At 46.3% G+C, this 25,358-nt stretch overlaps 1 protein-coding gene across 1 annotated transcript in view; it reads left to right on the top strand.

Annotated features, from left to right (window-relative positions):
- Positions 1-17,220, top strand: part of chsy3 (chondroitin sulfate synthase 3) — a gene marked incomplete at both ends in the record, with an annotated part of 123,309 nt that extends 106,089 nt beyond the window's left edge. The window contains one exon of the mRNA XM_080529596.1: positions 15,634-17,220. Coding sequence (XP_080385722.1) covers positions 15,634-17,220 — 1,587 coding nt within the window. The remainder of the gene's footprint in view (positions 1-15,633) is intronic.
- Positions 17,221-25,358: the final 8,138 nt, after the last annotated feature.

Below are 25,358 nucleotides of genomic sequence, written 5' to 3'. Positions count from 1 at the left end.
CTCTGTGTTATTATAGTTCATGATAGTGATAGGAATATATTACAAATATATTACGAATGTGAAAGATATAGGATGTCAAGATATGATTATCTCACTTTGGTCACTAAATATGACGCTTATCACAAGATTAGACATGTTACTGTAATGATGGAGAGATTAGACATGTTACTGTAATGATGGAGAGATTGGGGGGGAGGGTTAAACCCTATTTCTGCCAGTTAGAAACAGCAAGATATTTACTTTTCTATTTATTTACTACCTTTTAGATATATAGTATATATCTATATACTCATGTATTTATCTCTCCATGTAACGCTGTCTACATGCCGCTATGCCTGATATGAACCAGCTCACCCGACCACCCCATAAGTAACGTATAAATGTCTAATGTACTGTATATGTCTAAAAAAATCAATAAAAAGAATTAAGAAAGAAAGAAACAGCAGGAAACAATTTTCATCTACCTCCAACTGTTTTCCATTAGTTTCCATTTCAAAGTTTAATTGAATTGAGTCTGGTCCTCTTCCCTGGTCCCTTTGGGGGCGAGCGTTCCAAACAGAATGACTGAGTGTTAAAAGGCCTAATAACCGTATCTGCAGTGAGAACTGCTTCAGCTCTGATACAGGCGCCAGTCTTTTTTCATCGGCTATAAACCCCTTTAATCACTCATTTGATGTGCCTCTCCTAAACCCCGTACTTTCCAAAGCTCCTCTCTCCTCCCGGAGTAAACAACGGCGTGAAAATGCGCCGCTTTGACTCGTTTACGTGTGTATCGCCGTGAGCAGCCGCACGTCCCAAGGAGGGTGAGAACATCGCTCTCAGCCTTCAAAGGCTCACAAGAGTCTGATAGCACCAGGCTGTCAGGGGCTTTGCCAGGCACCGGGCGTCACAGGCGACGATTTCAATGCCTCCCTCATGTTATCTAGCCTGTCGAGCCGAAGCCGGGGCCCGTATAAGGAGTACGGCAGACTTAAAAGGGAGAACGAGAGTAACACTTTGTGAACTCAATTTCGACTCACCTCCCATAACACCCGAATCCCCCCCCCCCCCCCCTCCTTCCAGACGTGGGAGGGAGTGTGGAGGGAGGAGGGGGGAGTGTGAAGGGAGGGGGGGGGGGGGGGGGGGGGGTGGAGGGAGGAGGGGGGAGTGTGGAGGGAGGGGGGGGGGGAGTGGGATTCTGTCTCCACCGTTGGCTTTCAACAACCTTCAAAGTCTTGTGCCAGTCAGAGATGAATACCATTGCCTCTCTAAGCCCCGGTCCCTCTAGTGCCCGCGGGCAAGGGCATCTAAGGCCTGCTTCCTTCACTCTCCCCTCCACCTCTCTGCTGCCGCTGCAATTAACCACCAAGAACAGCCACGGTGGAGCGGCCGGGAACGTGATTGATCATCCATTCCTGGCCAGAAGTGGCTCTCTGGAAACGGCAGTTTGCCCGTTTTGCAAAACCTCTCAGGCCATTCAAGTTGTTGATGAGATGTCACCTTGGAGGCCAAGCCTGCAGTTATCCCAGAGCTTCACGCTGTCTCCGATACCTTCCGCACTCCTCTTAACTGGCCCGTTTCCATTCTATGTCTCCTCTCATCTGAGTGTAAGGTTGAGAAACAGGTGGTGGGAAGAGTCTGTAGAAGAATAGCTATGAGAATAACCTCCATTAAAGTTCTCTGTAGAGGATTCCTACATACAACGGTACGGTACTCGGTGTGTGTTTGTGCTGTATGGATGATTGGATTTAGATTTGCCTGATACAGAACACTGTTATTGAAAAACGCTCTGTGAACTATGTTCTGGCCAGGGGAGGCTGGTGGAGATAGACATCAGAGGACAGGGGAGGCTGGTGGAGGTAGACATCAGAGGACAGGGCAGGCTGGTGGAGATAGATATCGGAGGATAGGTTCATAGTAATGCATAGAATGGTATCAAACACATTCTTCATAACAATGAGCCCGTCCTCTGATGTCTACCTCCACCAGCCTCCCCTGTCCTCTGATGTCTACCTCCACCAGCCTCCCCTGTCCTCTGATGTCTACCTCCACCAGCCTCCCCTGTCCTCTGATGTCTACCTCCACCAGCCTCCCCTGTCCTCTGATGTCTACCTCCACCAGCCTCCCCTGTCCTCTGATGTCTACCTCCACCAGCCTCCCCTGTCCTCTGATGTCTACCTCCACCAGCCTCCCCTGTCCTCTGATGTCTACCTCCACCAGCCTCCCCTGTCCTCTGATGTCTACCTCCACCAGCCTCCCCTGTCCTCTGATGTCTACTTCCACCAGCCTCCCCTGTCCTCTGATGTCTACTTCCACCAGCCTCCCCTGTCCTCTGATGTCTACCTCCACCAGCCTCTCCTGCTGTAGAAAACAGTGTGTGAGATGTGTTGTGGTGTGCGTAGATAGATGGCTACAGCCATGCTCCTGTGCAGTGGAGTGTAGGGGTGGCTGCGCTCCATGACATATTACCATCTCAATATCAGCATTCCTCTCAGCCAGAGACAACACCCGCCCCCCTATTCTTAGTTAACGTGCCATATTGTGCATTATCCATGGGTACATCCATCATTTTTAGAGGGCTAATGTGTGTGTGTGTGTGTGTGTGTGTGTGTCTGTTTCCCTCTAAAGCAGATATGGCCTCAATGTTAGCATGGGGGATATCTGTGTACTGTCAGAAGTGTGTGGTTGTGCGCAGGGATAGAATGGTGTGTGTGTGTGTGTGTGTGTGTCTGTGGCTGGGGATATCTGTATTATGGCACTTCTCCACTACCGTCCCGTACCGTACCGGAACCCATGCTTTATTTTGCTTTTTCCACTGCCAACTGGGCCGTACCGGGCCGTAGTACCTGTACTGATTTTAGCTACTGCTCCTGAGTCGGAGCGAAAGGTACTATCCGTGCTACTATGTGACGCTGCAGACCGTTGATTGGTCAATGGAAATCGTCACAATAACGTCATCCCAGGTTCATATTCGAGTTCACTGCTAACCGCCATTTTTAAATACCACAACAGGCTTGTACAACAGTACCTAGCGTATTACTTGTTAAATCTAGTTAAATAGAGTCCTGTTCCGGACTCTGGTCATCTCCCGCCTTGACTACTGCAACGCACTCCTGGCCGGACTCCCTGCCTCCGCCATCAGACCTCTGCTGCTCATCCAGAATGCTGCCTGCCCATCTGGTGTTCAACCTCCCCAAATTCTCCCATGTCACTCCTCTCCTCCGCACCCTTCACTGGCTGATAGCAGCTCGCATTAGATTCAAGGCCCTTGTGCTCGCCTACCGGGTTGCAAAGGGAACTGACCCTTCCTACATGCAGGCAATGGTCAGCCTCCATACACCTGCCTGTTCACTCTGCTCCTCCACCTCTGCTGGCCGACTGGCACAACCGCCTCAACGGTTATGACTGTTCATTGTCCTGGCAGCGTCCTAACGATTCCCACCCGAGTTGGGGTAGACCACGCCAACTTCTGGAATATGTAGGGGTGTTTTTTTTTTTCTTTTTCTCAAACACAAACACAATCACTGACACACAAGAATAGGCACACGTTCCAGACACACACACACGTTGGCCCGCGGCACACTCAGCGCCGCCGAGTTGCATACAGAGATGGGTAACCTATATCTAATCGTGCACCCCGTGTTACGTCACAAGCTAAAATCCAATGGGGTTGCGGAACGACCTGCGGGGCGGAAGAACAAGATACAGAGAACACCCCTACATATTCCAGAAGTTGGCGTGGTCTACCCCAACTCGGGCGTGGTCTACCCCAACTCCGGTGGGAATCGTTAGGACGCGTCCTGGCACCCCACTGGTGGAATGGGCTCCACACCGCTGTCAGGACTGCAGAGTCACTCCCTATCTTCAGGCTACACCTTAGCTGTCCCTCCTGTCACCTAAACCTCCCCATCCCCCTGTTCAGTTTCTCTACTGTACATATAAAAAAGAAATAAAAAAATACATTTTCCTCCTTCTAGCATTATGACTGCCAATGGCCCCTGGCCCGAGCAGAGATTCCTTTTTTTGTGATGGCTGATAGATAGATGATTCACTTACTTAGACAAATTTGTTGGATAAAGACGTCTGCTAAAAAATGTAAACGTAAATGTGTGTGTGTGTGTGTGTGTGTGTGTGTGTGTGTGTGTGTGTGTGTGTGTGAGAGAGATTGTTTACTTCTTTCTCTATTCTCCTTTTCTCTTTCTTTTCTCTCTTCCCTCTCTCCTCTTTCCCCATCCCTCTCACCACTCCTCTCTCCTCTTTCCCCATCCCTCTCACCACTCCTCTCTCCTCTTTCCCCATCCCTCTCACCACTCCTCTCTCCTCTTTCCCCATCCCTCTCACCACTCCTCTCTCCTCTTTCCCCATCCCTCTCACCACTCCTCTCTTCTTGCCCGTATCTATACCCTAATTAGCCCTCAAAGGTCAAACTTGGATGACCTCTTCTGATTGGAGCCCACCGATTTAATCACACCGACTCACACTGACCAAACAACATGACTCCCAGCTCTAGTGCAGGTCAGAGGTCACCTACATATTATGACTAACTCTGTAGTAACCCTGTGTGTGTGTGTGTGTGTGTGTGTGTGTGTGTGTGTGTCTGGGTTTCCGTTAACCGGCAATTGCCGGTCTTTGTCCGGTAAAATTTGGTGAAGTCCGACAAATTGAAAAGTCGTCGGACATATTGTCCGGTGAAAATAATTCCCTTTGAATACAATTCGCTAAAGCTGGCTGGGTGCGTTCGTAAACACGCTCTGGAAATCCGATCAGCACTCGCGGAACGCCTCTCGTCCAATCGAACGACTCGGTCGCTCTGTGACATCGAAGCCAGCGTGCGCTCCGGCGCTCTCAGAGCGTGTTTACGAACGCACCCCTAGAAGTTTCCAGCCAGCTAGCTGAAGCTGCTACACACACCAGAGCCATGGCGACCGAACGGCAAGTTAAACAACATACTATAAAAGTGACATTGTTTTACTCATTACTCATACGTTTGTTGTCATTCGGCGGTGCTAATAGTCGCTTTCTTTTTTAATTAATTTAATTTATTTTATTTTAGCAGTTTCCCCGAAAGTTAAGTGTTTGTTTTTATATCACTATTTGCACTTCTGGTTAGATGCTAAACTGCATTTTGTTGTCTGGTACTTGTACTCTGCAATGACAATAAAGTTGAATCTCACCTAATCTAATCTAATCTAATCTAAAATAATCTAAAATAATCCCATCACTATTACTCCCTATTTTCATCAGTGTTTCAATCCTTGAATCTGTGATGGAAATCAAGCAAAGCCACTTCAAGTCTCCCCACCACTGACAGCGCTGGGTGTGCCTTTCCTTACACTCTCGGTTATTCCCTGTGGATTTAAAAAAACGGTGTTTTGGTTTCTATAATGTGGTCTATTCTCAGTGTTGACGAGCAACTCAGGGGGCTTTGAGATGGCTAACAGCTAATTAAAGGAGTAATTCCACTCAAAAGGGTAGAAGTAAGCTGACTGTCTGTCTGTCTGTCTGTCTGTCTGTCTGTCTGTCTATCTGTCTGTCTGTCTGCCTGTCTGTCTGTCTGTCTGTCTGTCTGTCTATCTCTCTGTCAGTGTGCTGGACTACCTATGACTTCCATGGTACCTGGGAACGCGTTGTCGGAGAGAAACGCCCTCTGTACAAAGGACCTACTGACCAAAATCCCTGTTCCCCGTAGCCTACATGCTTGCACTGTTACTGTTCAATAAAATGTTATACATCTAGACATTGTGGTATTTCTTTATATACGTATCCCAGACTGCCTATCAATTGTTTCTCAATAAACAGTTATGTTCTTCCCATTGTCATACTCCCGAGCTAAACGAAATGCCTTCCCAACCAGCGAGACTTATAGAAATGACGTTGTTTTATTGATTTAAAAAAAAAAAAAGGGTAAAACTGTAAAGAGAAAATAGAAAACTCACATTAATCCCAAACAATTTAACAAACTTCAGTTAACGTAATGTGGAGTCCGTTCATTGATCGATGCTGTCTGTTCAGTTCCCAGTGAGGCGCCCGTTCAGCGCTGGACCCGTTCAGCGCTGGATTTGACGCATGGCATAGCGCGCATGCGTCAAATCATGTTATATTATTATATATTATATAGCTCGCATCTAATCGTATCGGATGAGAAATAGACATTAAATGGCATATATAGGCCGCTACACAACAGTAATCACCGCGACAAACATTAGATTTGGAGGAAAAAAATATATGATTTTGGAAAAAAAAAAATATATATATTTTAATATGATGACCGGAATATATCACGTTCGTCCGGTAAATCGAATTCTTCCCGGACACGATGTCCGACGGCAAATTTTTCTAACGGAAACCCTGGTGTGTGTGTGTGTCTGCGTACGTGTGTGGATTCCAACTACAAATGATTCTATCATTTTCTATCAAATCTTCTATCATCTCCTTCTGTTCCTGCGATATGCCGCAGAACAGAACAGAACAGAACAGACAAAGGGAGGAGAGGAGAGGGGGATGAGAACAAGAGAGAGGAAGTGTAATTGATGTAGCGCGATGGGGCCGGCTGTGCCTCCGTCACTGCGAGGGTCTCTGCTGCCATATGCTTCTGAGACAGGAGAGGAGGAGCTCTACAACACATCACTGCAGGCTGAGCCACACACATACACACAAGCACGCACACACATGCACGCACACACACACACACTCACACACACACACACACAGACACATGCACACATACACACATACACACACATACACACTCACTGCAGGCTGTCTCCCAACTGCCTTGGTGCTTCCTACTACACACACACACACAGACACACACACACACACACACACACACACAAACACACATGCAAGCAGTTGTACACACACCTCCCACGCTCTCACTCTCTCTCACACACACACACACACACACACACACACACACACAAAATCCTGTCATCGTCAGACACTCCCAATATCCACAGAGCAACATCACTGTCATCCAACAAAGTGCTTTTGTTGTTCAGCGACTGCAACATTGCGAAGGAGGGGTTTGGAAGCGGGGGGGTTAAGGCAGGGTGTGTGTAAAGTAGAAATGTAGAAATGTTGTTGCCTTCTTGTTTATGCGGATGCTGAAATGATGGAGACACTGCACAGAGGGAGGGTGGGGGGAGATGTGGGGGAGGGGATGTGATGGGGGAGTCCTTCTGATGAAGCTGGAAAAAGGCCAGCGCTAGCTAGCGGGCAGCACCATGCTTCTCCTCATGCTAGTTAACCATCTTAAGAGAAAGAGAGATGAGGAACTGAGAGAGAGGGATGAGAAGAGAGAGAGAGAGAGAGGAAGATATGAGAGAGAGAGATAGAGGAAGATGAGAGAGAGAGGAAGAAGAAGCTGAAAGCGAGAAAGAGGAGAGTGAGACAGAGAGATAAAAGTGAGTGACAGCAGGTGATGTAAATCCCACAGCAGTCTCCGTCCCCACCCCAACATTTACATTTTTGACATTCCCAAAGACATCTTTATCCAAAGCGACTTACAACAAATACATGAAGTGAATGATCTATCTACCAGTCATAGCAGGAAAAAGTGTGCTTGGGCCTGGGGCCATTGTCAATCATAATGTTAGATGTTTTTTATTTTAAAATATTAACAGTAGAGACCACCCCAGGCCACTCCAACCCATCCCATATCAGCTCACCCCATGTCAGCCCACCCCACCTCAGTCCACCCCATTCCCACCCCACCCTGCCCCAGACCACCGCACCCCACCCCAGGTTGTAAATATGATGGATCACATTGACCCCCCACCACCAACATTATTAGTACTGCCTTGCTCATGGGTCCTGTCTGGTCAGGGCTGCCACACGTGTAACAGCTTATAGTGAAGACATCACAAACAGACAGAGTCTATTGATATATGGTGCCCCTTAGGCCTGCCCTTAGCCATATCCATTTTTCATAAAAGGAGGGTAATTGAAGACGGCACATCAGGTTTTTCCTGTGCGTGTGTGGGGGCGAGGACTGCGGGGGAAAGATGGAGAGTGGTGCTCTGTCATCATTAAGGAGAGATAGCAGCATCGCTCACCACTTAGCACGGTCCCTGTCCTGTCTGTGCTTGTGTGTGTGAATGCTAGTGCGCATGCATGTCATGTAAGCGCATGTGTGCGCGTGTGCGTATGTGTGTGTGTGTGTGTGTGTTTGTGTGTGTGTGTGTGTATGTAATACTCTAGAGTCTAGAGCCTTACAGCACTAAACAGAATCAGCGTTTTGCTAAACGCCAGCCACATGACAACTATTGATCAGTTAAGTGGCCGTCTCAATGAAAGCATCAACTGGGTTTGACGGAGGACAGCCTGCTCTGCCAAATCCCTGCTGGAAAGAGAAGACATTGTTTATTTCATAGATAAAAGATTAAAACATTGATGAAAGGAAAAGCTTCTAAGAGAAACATTATCACATGTTAGTGGCATGTCCTTCACCCGTGTTATCGTGTGTTAGCTATGACCAACCGTTTATCATCAGGCGCCTTCCCAGAATTCATAATGAGGAACCTAACCACGAGTGTTGTCATGGCATCTGGTGGGAAACGACCTCAGGAACGAAGGTTCACTCTGACGTTTATTTCCCATGGCGTTCTCAGAAATTCATTAAAAACCTCTTCCTTTCACCACAGGTAAATTCCCTGTTCGCTTCTGAGCAGCTCGCTCTCATCTTCCAGAGAACTAGATCACCATGTCTCATTTTCCCATGATGCATCAGTGTGTGTGTGTGTGTGTGTGTGTGTGTGTGTGTGTGTGTGTGTGTGTGTGTGTGTGTGTGTGTGTGTGTGTGTGTGTGTGTGTGTGTGTGTGTGTGTGCGTGCGTGTGCGTGTGCGTGTGTGTGTGAGCACGAGCAGCCAACTGGCAGAGTCATGTGACGAACGGAGTAGGTTGCCAGACGGATTGGTTGTCATGCCTTCAGAGCTTCCAGACTCCTCAGTGAGAGCTTTGTTTGGGTCTGAATGGGAGAGGTGTTGTGTTATTTCTCACCGCCACAGAATATCTTGCTGCATCACGTGCAATCAGTAACAGTTCAGGTTCACTTCGGAGTGAATTATGACTCACCATAATCGGATTTAACTTGCCATTTCACAGGCTTTTTTTCACAGGAAAGTGTGTCACAAGTTTTTCTATCTCGGATTGGGATTCAGCCCTTTATGCCGTAGATTGACAGAATAGAATATAAAAGCTTATTGCAACCTCTACATGGGGTCTACGTTTAAGCCTGATGCTCAGCTAGGATAGCTCCATTTCAACTTCTGACCGTCATTTTACTGATAATTCGGTTAGATAACAAGATAAATCAGTTAAATCCATCCCCCTGGTTTAATGAATTAGGTCCACACCATGTCTTCACAATTAAGATGTGAACCAGCCTCAGTTAGATAAACCTCCGTTTGGCACAATGGTCCGCTTCACTCCTCTGTTACTGATTGTGAGGTGAGGGGGACACTGAGGCGATGTTACATTAAGATGAAGGAAAGCAAGAGACAGAGGGAGAGAGAGGGGGGGGGTGACAGAGAGAGCGTGGGAGGAAGGGAGAGAGAGGGAAAGGAAGGGAGAGAGAGCGAGAGGGAGGAAGGAAGGGAGAGAGAGAGGAAGGGAGAGGGGCGAGGAAGGGAGAGCTGAAGCTGGTCCTCTGGGGAGGGTGAAGTAGAGCTGCAGCTGGTCCTCTGGGGAGGGTGAAGTAGAGCTGCAGCTGGTCCTCTGGGGAGGGTGAAGTAGAGCTGAAGCTGGTCCTCTGGGGAGGGTGAAGTAGAGCGGCTTTGACTCAGGAAAACAATCTAGCCTCAGGAATTTGCTCTGTAATGTCTGGAACATCGGTGTGACTGTGTGTGACTGTGTGTGTGTGTGTGTGTGTGTGTGTGTGTGTGTGTGTGTGTGTGTGTGTGTGTGTGTGTGTGTGTGTGTGTGCGGGCGTGTGTGTGTGTGTGTGTGTGTGTGGAAAGACTGATTCAACAGCCATCTTGTAGATGACCTCATCCGGAGAACTCAGTCCAACACCAGCCTCTTGTTCACCAGTAGTGTACAGCCTAATACTGTACTTGATTCTCCCTTGTCTATACTGCTGTACTCTAAACCTTTAAACCTTTACTCTATAGCTTACATTAACATACTCTATAGCTTACATTAAGATACTCTATAGCCTACATTAAGATACTCTATAGCCTACATTAAGATACTCTATAGCCTACATTAAGATACTGTAAAATAAATTGAAATATTACCTCTTGTATACAATACATCTCATGTATTGTATATGAAGTATATATGAGTTCCCTGGAGTGCACACAAAAAATATGTGTGCACACTGCACATATCTTAACTGTACATATATTCGCCTGTGTCCTGGACATATCACACTGTACAAATATATTTACTGTACATATGAATGAATGAATGAATGAATGAATGAATGGTCTTTATTGTCATTGCTACAGTACAGGTACCAAACAACGAAATTTGGGAGGGGTGGCTCCCCTGGTGCTAGGAAAGAAAAAAAAGAAAAAAAACAAGAAGGGAAAGGAGCTGGTTTACATAAATAAAGGCTATGTACACTATCCACTATACTATACTGTACAGATAAAACGACTAGGGTTGTCATATTGCACATAGTGTTATATATTGATATTCATGCAAATGTACAGTATATGTACTTTTTACATTCATATTCATTGCACGTCCATACATTTGTGGCTTTTGCACTATGGATCTGGTTAGATGCCTAACTGCGTATTGTTGTCTTAGTACTTGTGCTCTGTCAATGACAATAAAAAAACAACATGATTTAGGATAATAAATACAAACGGAGATATCTGTTTTTTCAAAACAACCCTTCAAATATATTGTACCGTATCTAATTGGATCTGTAATTATTAAACAATAGTTGCAAGTTATGAAATGTATTCTCGTAAATAATAAGGTGAACAGTAGGACAAATTATGTTTAGACCGATTCCGTTTTCGATGCCTCAGTCGGGCAGATACGAGTGCAGTTTCATTATCACATGTTCGTTGTGCAGAACTGTTGCGCAGAATTTCACTGGCTTTTCTGTCGGGATTTGCTGTCGTTGTGCGCACTGTGATTTAGATCAGAACCTTTGTGCGCGTAAACGTTCTTGAAGTACACAACCTTTTTACGCCAGTTATAAATTACCCCCCTGATGAAATAGTTCCCCTGGAAACACAGTTTCTCCTCCATAGTTTCTCACAGAACAATTTAGGAGCATTATAGTTGACCTCATCAGAATGATATTCTGTTTGGGTGGGATGGATAAAAAGGATGGAGGGAGGGAGGGAAGGAGGGAAGGAGGGAGGGAGGAGTGGAAACCGCCAGTGAACGGCTCGATAAGAGGAGAGGAATCCCTCGCTCTGAGTCAGCAGAATCACCTAAACCACCTAATTGGAAGATGATGATGATGTGGCTTTGTGTGTGTGTGTGTGTGTGTGTGTGTGTGTGTGTGTGTGTGTGTGTGTGTGTGTGTGTGTGCCTGTGTGTGTGCACTCGCATGTGTGTTGCGTTGTCAGTACTGAATGCAAAATTCGCTGTGTCGCTGGTTTTGGCCGGAGCTGAGAAGGGCAAGACTGCAACAGTAGCTACTGCACTATGAGAGGCAATCTCACTCTAGCCCAGTCCTGACCCGGGTCAAATAGATGACAAATGCTTACAGTTGTGCTCCATTGACTTTTGTCAGGCTGGTACAATGGAACCTAAAGAAGTCGTCCCAGGAGAGGAAACTCCACGCTTAGTCAGGCACGACTCCCCTTCGACCAGGGGAGGCCAGTGGAGGCATTCATCCGTCCTCATTTGTCATACAGTGCCCTGCATAAGTAGTGGGTGTTCAGGTTTTGAAGTTAAGATGGAGCCAGAGGGAGTCTTTCTGCTCTGTATCCTAACAGGACTCCTTCTCCTCCAGTCGTAACGGGGACATAGTTCCATCAGGAGGTTGAACGTGGCTTCCAGTGCCCGTTCCTAATCTAACAACACATGTTTCCAGTTTAGTAAACATTTCTTTGGGTTCTGCATCCCTTAACTCACTCACTCACTCTATCCCTCCCTCCCTACCTCCCTCCATCACTTCACGCTGCCAAATCTGTTTCTCTGGGCAGTTCTTTCATTTTGGAGCTTAAACCATTAATTTGCAATTTAAGTGCAGTTACCAGAGAAGCAGCCCTGTGTGGTGATGATAGGGCCGGATGACGAGGCAGGCAGTGCTGTGCTGCTGGCGGGCGTCTCCTCTGGGTGACCTGACCTTGTTACAGAGAGCTTTCATTCTCACTTACTGGAACTGTCGTTTACTGGAGTCTAATAACAGAGGGAGTCCTGTACATGTTACTGTTCTACTCCTTGGTTGTCATTGTCAGACATATCAGAGATGTCTTGTAATAACAGAGGAGAGGGTATGCTGTATGCAGGTAGAGAGCAGTTGTGTGTGCTTATCCAGACGTTGTACTCCATAGAAATAGAATGAGAATGCTTGATCTATTTCTATGTTCTACTTTAAATGCCGTCCTGGTTGGACGGCTTCTCTTTTCAGCCTTAGACTCAGAATGAGTTCCAATACCTATACCGTGGCTAATATGTTGCTTCCTTATGAGTGGAACACAAGTGTTGATATTGGAACAAAGCTGCAGCTCTCTTTGTTTGAATAATCACATTCCAACATCCACACTGTGGGTAGTACAGTACAGAAGGCATGCCCAGACTATGGCTACAGCCTCACTGTAGGTGTCTTTGATAACAGAGGGATTATGACGGGGAAAAAAGCTTACGCAAGGACACATAGTGTGTCTATTGGAACATAGATGTAGCTCTCTCTGATGGCAGAAAGAGTGTGTAAGAAAACAGTGATTTGGTACAAGGCCAGATCATAGATGGTTTTCTTTGAAAACGGATAGAAGCCATGTTAATTGGCAGAAGGATTGTGCAGGGAGAGTAGAGGCAGGTTCTATCAGGTTCCCATGTGACCTTGTGGATAGCTTCTATTCTCACATCCACGACCCACATGGCAGCAGCTACACAGAAGGCACGCCCAGAACCAGCCTCCGTCTGCGTACTACGCTAATTTGATTATCTGAACAGTGTCACTAGTTCTCTTTGATAGCAGAAGGATGATGAACTGAAACAGTTGAATGCTAATCCCAGGCCAAAGCCCAGATGGCTACTATCCATTTTAATATGGAGATTAAATATTCATAATAGTATGTGTTGTCTAACACAATCGTCTAAAAGTTGACTTTCAAACCCCTCTTGACTTTCAAAACAAATGAATAGTTGGAGTCCAAACATTGTAATTCCAGGCAATCATTTCCATTTTAATGAGGATACAAAGCCTAGCTGCTATCTGATCCATTATAATGAAGTACATCTGCTTTCAATATTCCATTACAGTCTATAGCCTAACCTGACCACATGCACACACCTACACACACACACACACACACACACACACACACACGCACACACACACCAGATACAGGTAGGAGGACTTTATCTCGTCTCCACTTCAAGCAGCAAATATTCAGCTCCAGAGATCGGCAGCAGCAGATATGTAATTATCAGAGCAGATTAATTAACAGCTCAATTAACGGTGTGGGTGAGGAGGGTAGAGGCCAGCAGTCTCTCTCAAAGAGGAACAGCTTCTATTGACGTGCAGTGAATTAGCACGCAGCATCCTCGCTATGTAAGCTATGATAAAGGTAAACAACAAGGTGACCTGGACCGGGCCTGAAGTCAAGTACGTCTCATTGACTGGGATGGATGAAGTAGACAGATAGATGGATATTAGATGTTTCTCTGTCAGTTATGATAGCCTAGCACTCAGGATCACGGTCAGGCTAAAGCCATTCAAGAACACTTTCACATTCATACGTCATTATGAGTGGGTTGAAAGGTCACCCCGGCCTAGCATCAGTCGTCATCTGTCCCCTGTCAGTGTTGTCAAGGTTACACCGCTAGTGTCATGGCTGTTAGTTACTAGCGTGACTCTGAGACACAAACTTAGGAAAGCATCAGGAAAATGTGAGGAAAAAGATCCAAAAACAACTAGTAAGATTGCTGGGAAGTTTGGCAATGGACAAAGAAGAATTGGAACAAAGACATGGGAACACAGACTAAATACACAATGAAGGATGATGAGGAACAGGTGAAGCCAATCAGGGCGGACTAGACAATCACACACACAACGACAGGTAGTGAAGTGTCTGAAATGAGAGGCAAGGTGAGTAACACAAAAATAACAATAAATGAATAACATAATCCAAAGCCAAACAAAAACAGCGTTTTTGGGGGAAAAAAGATTCTCTTGGGGGGAAAAAACATCTTAAGAAACATCTTAAGCCACAGCACCTCTCCTTCAGTCTGTGAGTCATTCTGGCCTTACTGTTTCTTGATTTCTGACAATGTTTGATTGTCTTTTATTTTAATTAAATGTGGTAATAAGTGTTCATCTGTGTTATTCTTGTCTATAACTGTTCGATACAGTGTCAAGTGTTTTATCTTCTTTTTGGACTCCAGGGATAGAAGCTGCTGCATGAGAAACAGTTCGAGAAATTATCAAATTATGACCTGATGTGAAAATGTAGCTAACGAGATGCGAGCGATTAAGTGTTCATTGATAAGGTACGCGTTCTCTCTCTCGTTCTAGAATCTGTCATGTTTCCTTTAAATAGAGTTTTCCAAGCGATTAACTCTGCGTCTGCTTTCAAACAATCCCACTGTTATTTCATTTAATTAGACTAACTCAGACAAGTGCTGCATATCTTAGCAGAGTAATTGCTCTCCTCCAAAAACAATAGTGAATAGCTTTCACCCCCTCATCCCTGTGAATTACCTGAGCTGCCCGCCAACAACGTGGCGTGTTCTAAGGCCTTAAGCTCTGCTGTCTCTCTGAGTTGTGTTCACTTTATGAGTGTGTGTGTGTGTGTGGGGGGGGGGAGCTCTGCTGAATGATTATTATGGCTTAGACCAATTTACTGCTTATCTCAACACCAGTTATTAAGCTCATAACGTCCTCACCCTTGGAATGTGTCGGAAATAGCTAGCAGGTTGTTCAAAGTTGATAGCCTGGTGTTTAACCATTGAGATTAATGACTAACAACCAGCTGCAGGAAGGAGAATATTCTTTCGAAGAAATCAGAAAGTGCTGTTTGATTCTTGTTATTGAATGTACATTTAAAATCTTTGTAAGCAGGGCTCCTCTGAAAACGAGACCTTGGTCTGATGAGCAGACCTCCCCTGCCTAAAAATAAAGGTTTCATAATAACAATACTCCACTGTCACACAAATCAAATCAGCTTTATAATTGCATAGATTGTGTTATTAAAGTGAGAGATTAACTCTACTATAACACTTCCACTAGTGTAATAACACACTCCATCAACGATGCAATCACCACATTACTATGTAACAGCATGCAATTTTGTAATTACAGTGTAATTACACAGCATCGGAGGACAGGCTTATTGTAATGAATGAAATGGAATTAGGAATGGTATCAAACAGTAATGATACCATTCCTCATTCCGTTCCATGGATTACAATAAGCCCGTCCTTCGATTTCAAGCTTCACCATCCTTCCTTGGTAAACAGGTACCCCGTTCCCCACCTGTTCTGACCCCTGTGTCTCTCTCGCCTCTCCCCAGATGCAGCAACTGTTCTATGAGAACTACGAACACAACAAGAAGGGTTTCATCCAGGAGCTCCACAGCAGCAAGATCCACAACGCCATCACGCTGCACCCCAACAAACGCCCCGCCTACCAGTACCGTCTCCACGGCTACATGCTGAGCCGGCAGGTCTCTAGGCTACGCTACCGGACCATCCTCCTCCACCGCGAGGGCCTCGCCATGAGTCGCCTAGGCAACACCGAGGTGCAGTGGGAGGACCAACAGCTGGGGTCGCCGCCTTCCTACAACCGCTACACGCCTGCAGAGAGGAACGACGTCATCGAATGGGACTTCCTGACCGGGCGCCATCTCTACGCCACCGGGGAGACTCAGATGCCCCGACAGGGCCTGGGAAGCCTGCTGAGGGCGGCGCTGGAGGACACGGTGATGCAGGTCATGGAGATGATCAATGAGAACTCCAAATCCCGCGGGCGCATCATAGACTTCAAGGAGATCCAGTATGGCTACCGGCGTGTGGACCCCCTGCACGGGGCGGAGTACATCCTGGATCTACTGTTGCTGTATAAGAAGCACAAGGGCAGGAAGGTGACGGTGCCGGTAAGGAGGCACGCGTACCTGCAGCAGTCCTTCAGCAGACCCTTCTTCACCGAGTCTGAGGAGCTGGACGTGGCTGAGCTGGTGGAGGCCATCAACACCGACTCCCAGTCCTTCTCCTTCCTTTCCAACTCCCTCAAGATCTTCTCTCCATTCCAGTCGTCCCGCGGAGAGACGAGCGAGCGTGGCGGCGGCCCGAGGAAGGTCAACATCCTGGTCCCGCTGACGGGACGCTACGACATATTCGTCCGCTTCATGGAGAACTTTGAGAAGACCTGCCTGATCCCCAACCAAAACGTGAAGCTGGCCGTCGTCTTAGTGGACAACGACAGCAACCAGGACCGAGAGAAGCACCTGGAGCTGATCAAGGCCTACGGCAGGACATACCCCAAGGCCGACATGACGGTGATCCCCATGACGGGGGACTTCTCCCGGGGTCTGGCCCTGGAGCTGGGCTCCTCCCAGATGGACAACGACACGCTGCTCTTCTTCTGCGACGTTGACCTTGTCTTCAACGGAGACGCCCTCCAGCGCTGTCGAGACAACGCTGTTCTGGGGCGCCAGGCCTACTACCCCGTGGTCTTCAGCCAATACGACCCCAAGATCGTCTACGGTGGGAACCCCCCTCCCCCGCCCGGAGACACCAGCTACGTTTTCACCAAGAAGAGCGGCTTCTGGAGAGACTATGGCTTCGGCATCACCTGCATCCACAAGAGCGACCTGCAGAAGGCCGGCGGTTTTGACACGTCCATCCAGGGCTGGGGGTTGGAGGATGTGGACTTGTTCACCAAGGTCATAAACTCTGGTCTGAAGGTGTTCCGCAGCCAGGAGCCGGGGATCGTCCACGTCTACCACCCGGTCCTGTGTGACACGAGCCTGGAGCCCAAGCAGTACAAGATGTGCCTGGGATCCAAAGCCAGCACGTATGCCTCGGCCATGCAGCTGGCGGAGTTGTGGCTGGAGAAACACTTAGGGGTGGGGTACAACAGGACTACTTCCTCCTCCTGACATTCCTCCTGACCCAACCCCAACCCCCCCCCAGCCCCCCCCCCCCCACCCGTGACCCCGTGACCCCTCATGGGAGGTTACCTCAGTTCTGCCTCAGAGGAGAGCAGACAGCAATGGACACAATGTGTGGTGTTGTTGTGGTGTAAGTGTGTGTGAGAGAGACAGTGAGAGAGAGTGAGAGTAAATTACAGAGAGAGAAAAAAGACTGAGACATCGAGAATAAATGAGAGAGAGAAAACAAATTAGAGAGAGATAGAGAACAAATGAGTGAGAGCGCGAAAGAATGAGAGAGAGACTGAGAGACAGATGGAAACAATAAGAGACAGAAAACGAGAGAGAGAGTCCAAGGGTACGCTCAATTATCTTTGGTGCAATTTGTTTTGTGTTCGTCTGATGATTGTTTTTCTCCCGTCTCTTCAGTTCTCTTCTACAGCGTCTTCCAAAGGACATTCTCATCCACAGGCTGCGTCAGGGACCTGTGATGTGGACTGTTTGTTTGTTTGTTTGTTTATTTGTTCGTTTGTTATTTTACTTCCGTTGTTGTTGTTTTCATGAGATTCACACGTATGCCTCAGGACCACATCTTCTTATCACCAGGCCATCCACAATGAATGTTCAACAGACAAACACCCGTCCACTGGGACCACTGCTGTGTAATATTACTACAGTACTGCTGTCTTAATACTGGAGTGGTACTCCTATTACTGCAGTATTAATACTGGAGTGGTACTCCTGTAGTACTGCAGTATGGGTATTAATACTAGAGTAGTACTACTATACTAGTGGATATTAATACTGGGCTAGTACTACTATAGTACTGCAGTATGAGTATTCATATTGAGGGAGTACTACTATAGTACTGCAGTATGAGTATTAATATTGAGGGAGTACTACTATAGTACTGCAATACTAGGTATTGATACTGGGGTAGTACTGGGTAGTACTGACCAGGGGTCAGGTTCCCAAATGCTTCGTAACTTAAATAGTACTTTATTTCTGTTTTTGATCCAGGCTCTCACCTCTCCTAGACCAGCAAAGTACTTCTTTTAATGAATTTCGTTAGCTCACGTAGAGAACACTGACCTGCATTTTACAATAGCTACTCTCTCGCAGCTTTGCTGCTGGATTGGCGGGAGACATCTATTACTATCAAGTACTATTTAAGCTACAAAGCTTTTGAGCAACTGACCCCAGTACTGTGAACCTGGAGACTGACAACAACACAGAGAACCAAGCAGTAATAATGTTGATAATAATAATAATGACTGATGACAATAATGTTGATAATAATAATAATAATGATAATAATAATAATAATGTACTGAAAGTACCACAAATGTGCTTTAAAGCTCCTTGCAGGGGGAGCAACAGAGACTGTAAAACTAGAGTTTTGTAATTTATACCAAGAAGAAGAAGAATCTGAAAGTACTTCATCCACAGTATTTTTTAAAAAGAGAAGAAAAGCGTGTGAATAATTTTGATGATTGTATCTTTATTTTCTAGTCAAAACTATTTACATGGATTTAAGGTACTGGATACCGGCGTCCACCGTTCGCTGTGTTCTTAATCTTCATCACGAAGGCTCACAATGTCACATGTCTTTCTTGTGTGCTATCATGACCATGCTTCTTCAACAAAAACTCCATCTGTCTCCATTACTTTAGCTTTGTGGCTTTAAAGTCGTTCAGTTTGCTGGCAAGAACAACTAAGGTATATTCAAATGGGTTATTTATAATAAAACAAATGTTGAAATGCAGACTTTTCATATCTGAGTGTGTGGTGATTTGATCATTCGACAATGACTAGGAAGCCGATGGGTATTATTAAGTATGTATATACTTACTTATCATCTGTGTTATGCATGTTTGAATAATGATTGTAAAATTTCATTGAGAAGTTGTTGTTGTTTACATTGTAATGCACCGAATGGAATGATGAATGGTACCAAACATGTGATTTTTATAGCAATTCTCATTAGGTTCCATAAATTACATTGAGCCTGTCCTCTGATTTCTACCTCCACCAGCCTCCAACTAGTGTAGATGATGTTTGTTGACATGTGAAATAACAGGTAGTGTTGTATTTCCTCCTCCTCTTCCTGTTTGTTTAACTTCCTCACAATCACAATGTGAGACAGACACAGTTTGAGTCACTAAAATAACATAATATTCTCTTCCTGAATACGGTGTACCTACAGAAAACACAAAGTAGGGGGTTCAGCCCAGGGCTATTCCTGTGGGTCAGCAATTTGTAACTCACACACACACGCACACACACACACACACACGCACATCCACACCCACACACAAACACTACCACAAGTGTCTGCCCAAGGAACATAATGCAGGATATATAGCTGCCAAGTGGCCTGAGGCAGAGAACTGCCAAGTTGCCATTAAAAAACGTCAGCTTTTCACCACAGCTTTACCTCACTCACTCACTCTGAAGATCCTGTTACTTTCCTATAGGCTAGGACAGGACTTCGACAGGAGCACATGTAATGCATTGTGATATGTCTCACGATGCATGAGAAAGAGGATGTGAGAGGGATACCTGTGTAATGGAAGTGCGCCCTCTAGGGGACTGTATGGAATAAGTCTCACCAGTATAATGATCTCAAACACTCAGTGCTGTAAAATGAGAGAATTGAACATTTTATTGGTCTACCTACATGAAAGGACTTTAATAGAGACGTTTATATAGGCTTAGACTGGTGGACAATATATCAAGGTTTATATTTCCAAAGGCAGCCAGGATTCAACTTTAGCATGAAGACACACGGTAAGCACTCGTATGTTACTCTCCTATTTTACACTGATTGCTATCTATCTCTAGGTATTCCAGGTTTTTAACCATTATTTTCCGATTCAATTCGCCTTTAAATTAATTGGAGATGCATTGATTCCAGCACCTCTAAGATAGGCGACAACATGACATTAAATAATTGCCTACTCTGTATGTATTACCTGAAGGCAGCATTCACTGCTACCCTACCACACATTAGCCACAGTAATCAGTTCATTAAATACACACTACATCTCTCAGGGAGGCCAGAAGAGCCTCTCTCCTAGGTCTGTTAAAGGTGCTCTTTGGCAGGAGGCATCAATACAGCGGGCAAATGAGCCACATGACCTTTAGGCATGGGATATTGATGGGGAAGTACCTGGATGTAGCATCCATCCACTGCCCACCCCACCGGTCAAAACTATCCATCTCTAGCCTTCTCTAAAAGCTTCCCAGGCATACAGAATCATTCTGCCTTCCTTCCTCTCTGCAGAGAGGCTAGGCCTGAGATCCAGAGGAGGGGGAGGACTCGGAGAGGAGGGATGCAGGGAGTTATAGGTAGCATAGACCGTGTAAGGCATGGGGACAGTTAGGTCTGTTGTTCACACACACACACACACACACAGGATAGAAGAGTAGTGACTAATGAAGAACCAATAATACACAGTCCTCTGTAAAGAACTGTAATGACAAACCAATCACACACAATCACGTGTAATCAATAAGAAATAAAACACACACACCCTCAGCAGACAATAACTAATGTCTAACCAAGCACACACACAATGACAAATGAAATGCTACCCAATGACTATGATAAAATCATATGGAAAATCAATGAATTTTTCACCCTTCGTTGTGTCTAAAGTCTGTATTTTACTTCTAAGGAAACCCCAAGCACTTTTCAAAGGAGCCTTTTGGTGATTATGCCCCCGTACCCCCCACCCACCCCTCTCTCTCTCTACCAAGAGAGACAAGAAGCTTGTCAAAGATGAATAAACCAATCACATGACTGACTTGCCGCCCCCTTCTCCCGCTTCTCTGTGCATGCTAAAACACTGAACAAAAAGAATAGTAAAGGACCCACCAACTCTCCTCTCCCCCCCCCTCCCTCTCTCCTCTCCCCCCCTCCCTCTCTCCTCTCCCCCCCTCCCTCTCTCCTCTCTCCCCCCCCCTCCCTCTCTCCTCTCCCCCCCTCCCTCTCTCCCCCCCCCCTCCCTCTCTCCTCTCTCCCCCCCTCCCTCTCTCCCCCCCCCTCCCTATCTCCTCTCTCCCCCCTCCCTCTCTCCTCTCTCCCCCCCCCTCCCTCTCTCCTCTCCCCCCCCTCCCCTCCCTCTCTCCTCTCTCCCCCCCTCCCTCTCTCCTCTCTCCCCCCCTCCCTCTCTCCTCCCCCCCTCCCTCTCTCCTCTCTCCCCCCCCCCCTCCCTCTCTCCTCTCTCCCCCCCTCCCTCTCTCCCCCCTCCCCCCCCCTCCCTCTCTCCTCTCAGGCAGAGTGTTGCCAAGGTCAGACTGCGAGCAGCAATTAGACTTGATTCAGTAAAGCTTCATGTTAACTCCTGGCAATTAAACAGACCTATAGACTCACTCGAATGGGCCTTTGATCATGCCACTCCTCAAGGGGAAAACCAAAATATGTTGATTAAAGTATTTTTCCAAATGTGTATAAATAATAATGCAAATATAAACCCAACAGTTTGTAAATATGACACTTAGCTAAAAAGCAGGCATTTACAGTTGTTCTCCATTGTATATACACACAAGAAATAGACCTATGCACAAATCTGAAAACTTGAGGCTCATGTATCATTTTACATACACAAACAAATCTAACTCCAGACTGCTAAACCTTAAGCACAAGTCCATTGTTTTCACTCAAACTCTAAGCACAAATCGCATCATTTAGCACACTTTGAAAACCTGGAAAACACTGGCCTTCAAAATGCCACACCCTAATTACCAATTAGTCTCACTCACTTCTCACCTGTTGAAACTCGATTAGCAAAACGTGTCAGCGCATAAGAGGCCTCAGGTGACCTCTACTGTGTTGGGGGGAAATATGGAGCAGCATGGAGAATAGAGAGGAAGAGTGAGAGCAAGAGGAGGAGGAGGAGGAGGAGGAAGGTGAGCCTATGTCTAATGAAATCCAAGCAACTTTGGTTGACAATGTACTCAATCATGGCCTAACACTGATCAAAGCTGGGCAGCGAGTCCAGCCGAATTTGTTCATCAGAGATGTTGTTCATCAGAGTGTGTGTGCTGGAGGTTGTTCATAAGAGTGTGAGGGGGGGATTGTTCATCAGAGTGGTACGAGACCTGAGGATCCTGTACTTCTTAAGTCTCTTAGATGGCAGGGGATCAAAGAGACTGTGGCTGGGGTACAACGTATCCTTGATGATGCTTGCCGCCCTCCGCCGACACCGGTCTGCCTGAAGGGACTCGATGGTAGGGGGTTTGGTGCCGATTATGCTCTGGGCGGTTTTCACCATCTGTTGCAGGGCGATGCAGTTGGTTAGGATGCTCTCAATGGTGCAGCGGTAGAAGTTGGCCAGAATCCTGGAAGAAAGCTGGGCTTTCTTCAATCCCCTCAGGAAGTATAGGCGCTGCTGCGCCTTTTTGACCAGGGAAGAGGAGTTGAGGATCTAAGAGGTCCTCGGAGATGTGGACACCCTTGAAACTTGAAACTGGCGACATGCTCCACCTCCATCTCATTGGTGTTACTGGTGTTGAAGGCCAGATTGTTGATGGCACACCACACCACCAGTTACTGGACCTCCTCCCTGTAGGCTGACTCGTCATTGTTCCTTATCAGGCCTACCACCGTGGTGTCACCTGCTAACTTGATGATGGTGTTAGCGACATGCATCGGCGCGCAGTTGTAGGTGAAGAGGGAGTAGAGAAGAGGGCTCAGCACACAGCCCTGTGGCACGCCGGTGTTCAGGGTCAGGGTGGAGGAGGAGTGGTTGACCAACATGACAATCTGGGGTGTGGTGCGAAGGTCATTCAAGACCGCTGCAGCAGAGTTCTGTGGCACTGGCACAGCGAGTTTGTGTTGTGATTCTCAACAATGTTGAAACGTAGTTCTGTGTTTCAAAATAAAAGTCTGAACATTTTGATTGGTTGCCGACATGCGGACCAAATGACCAGACTGTGTCACATGTAGCCTGCTACAGGAAGACTTACAGCTACCTACCTTCACCCACTGTTTATCAAAAGGTGTGTGTGTGTGTGTGTGTGTGTGTGTGTGTGTGTGTGTGTGTGTCCTCCATCCCTCCACTTTTACACTCACCAAAGCAAGGCAGGGATTGATGGACACCCAGGTCAGTGTGTGTGGGTGCACCCATAATCTCTATTACTCTGGTTAACACAGACTCTGCCATGATAACAATATCTCTGTCATGTTATGTGAAGAAGCTAAATGATGCTTGAATAATGAGTGGCAATTACAATCACACACTCCAGCAGCACAATTAACAGGGTTGCTGACATTTAAAAAAAAAAACTATGCAATGAAAATAAAGAATAAATTACAGAATCAAAAATATTAATCAATATTTGTCACAAGTCATCAACATCAGATATCAAATAGGGACAATATGAATCAGCCAAAAAATATCAACAGCCAGATGCACCAAGTCATTTAGAATTCCTTTAAATGCATCCAGTGAGACCAGCTCCCAGACTCAGGACATTTGGCAACTGATTCCAAGCAGAGGGAGCAGCATACTTAAACACCCTTTTCCCCCAAATCATCAGACATACTTTTCTGAAGAATGTAGATCTGTAGGTAAGATGGAAGCAGACCAAGAATAGCCTCATAAATGTAAATATGCCAATGGTTGGACAAGGCAGGACATTTGTGTTGGAAACATTTAAATCAGGAATGTTGATATATATAATGAATAGGACCGATCCCTGGGGCAAACCCTAAGGGAGCTAGAAGTGACACCTTCTGCCTGCATAGACTGAGATCTTCCTGATAGATAATTTGAGCCAGCAGATAGTTTGTTCTGACAGACCTACACTGCTAAGTTTTTTGCCTCAATACTGCATGATCCACAGGATCCACAGTATCAAAAGCCTTAGATATGCACAATGTTTCTTGTTGTCTAAAGATTCAATGAAATCATTTACTACTTTTAGGACCACTGTTGTGCTGTTTTTTCCTAAAAACCTGATTGAAAATCAGATAAGATATTGTTAGTAGATAAGAACTCCTTCACTCCTTCCTTAACCAGTCCAGAACAGACAATTTGGAGATTGGCCTGTAATTGTTTAAGACTGTCGAGTCACCCTCTTTCAACAGGAAGAACAAAGGCAGATTTCCATATAAGAATAATTTCATTAGTGTCCAGGGAGAGATTTAAAAAGATGTGTCAAAGGTGGTGCAATAAAAATCAACTGCTAGCTTTAGAAAGTAAAGTAAGTGTGTCTCAGTCCTGTACTGTTTGATCAATTACCACATATTACTTCTCAGTGACTAATCTTCTCTCTTGTTCTTATAGTCCTGGTTGTCTAATCATGGTTGTTCCCTCTGCTTTAAAGAGGAATGGCTTTGGTCCAGGGGGCCAATGCTGAAATCATATTGGAATGCATAAAAAAGACAGAAATTCAGAACTTAAAATAAACCCAATTTATTGTTTTTTTGATCTACTGAAGAAAGGGAAGTGTGTGTGTGTGTGTGTGTGTGTGTGTGTGTGTGTGTGTGTGTGTGTGTGTGTGTGTGTGTGTGGTGTGTGTGTGTGTGTGTGTGTGTGTGTGTGTGTGTGTGGAGGGCGGGGGGGTTGGAGAGTGTGTGTCATGTGTGTGGAAGGGGGAGGGTGTTGTGTGGTGCAGAGGGTGTATGTTGGTGTGTGTATGTGTGTGTGAGTGTCATTTAAGTGCCATTGTTGTGCACATGCTTGCATGCTCTCCTCCTTTACTTGCTGGGCTGGCTACTGCGGGAGCGTTTGGTTGAGCTGCTGTTATCTCCTGCTTCACTCTGGCTGGCTGCTCTCTTGCGCTTCCTGCTGCCAGTCTGGGGGGGGGGTTGGGGGCTCTACCATGGGCTATCAGCCTCGCCCGCATCTTCCCTGGGAGCATTTTGAGGGTCTTGATGACCCATTTAGGCCTGGGAAACTGGTGCCTTCTCTTTATAGCGGGGGGACTCTCGACCAGCCCCTGCCCTGTCAAGTTGCAGGAAAGACTGCCTGGCACCTGACTGGCACTGCCCTCTCCGTGTCTCTGCTGCAGAGCATTCTGGGACAGACCTGGGCACTGTGTGACCTGCTGGGGTAGCTGGGGACAAGACCCAGTCTTCTGACCTCTAACCCTCCTCATGATCAACCTGAAGGCAGTGGGGTTGTTGGGGTCCACAA

Source organism: Nansenia antarctica, assembly GCF_963989245.1.
Source record: "Nansenia antarctica genome assembly, chromosome: 4".
Lineage (NCBI taxonomy): Eukaryota > Metazoa > Chordata > Actinopteri > Argentiniformes > Microstomatidae > Nansenia > Nansenia antarctica.
Note: the sequence above shows the minus strand (reverse complement) of the source record. Positions and strands in the feature narration are given on the sequence as shown.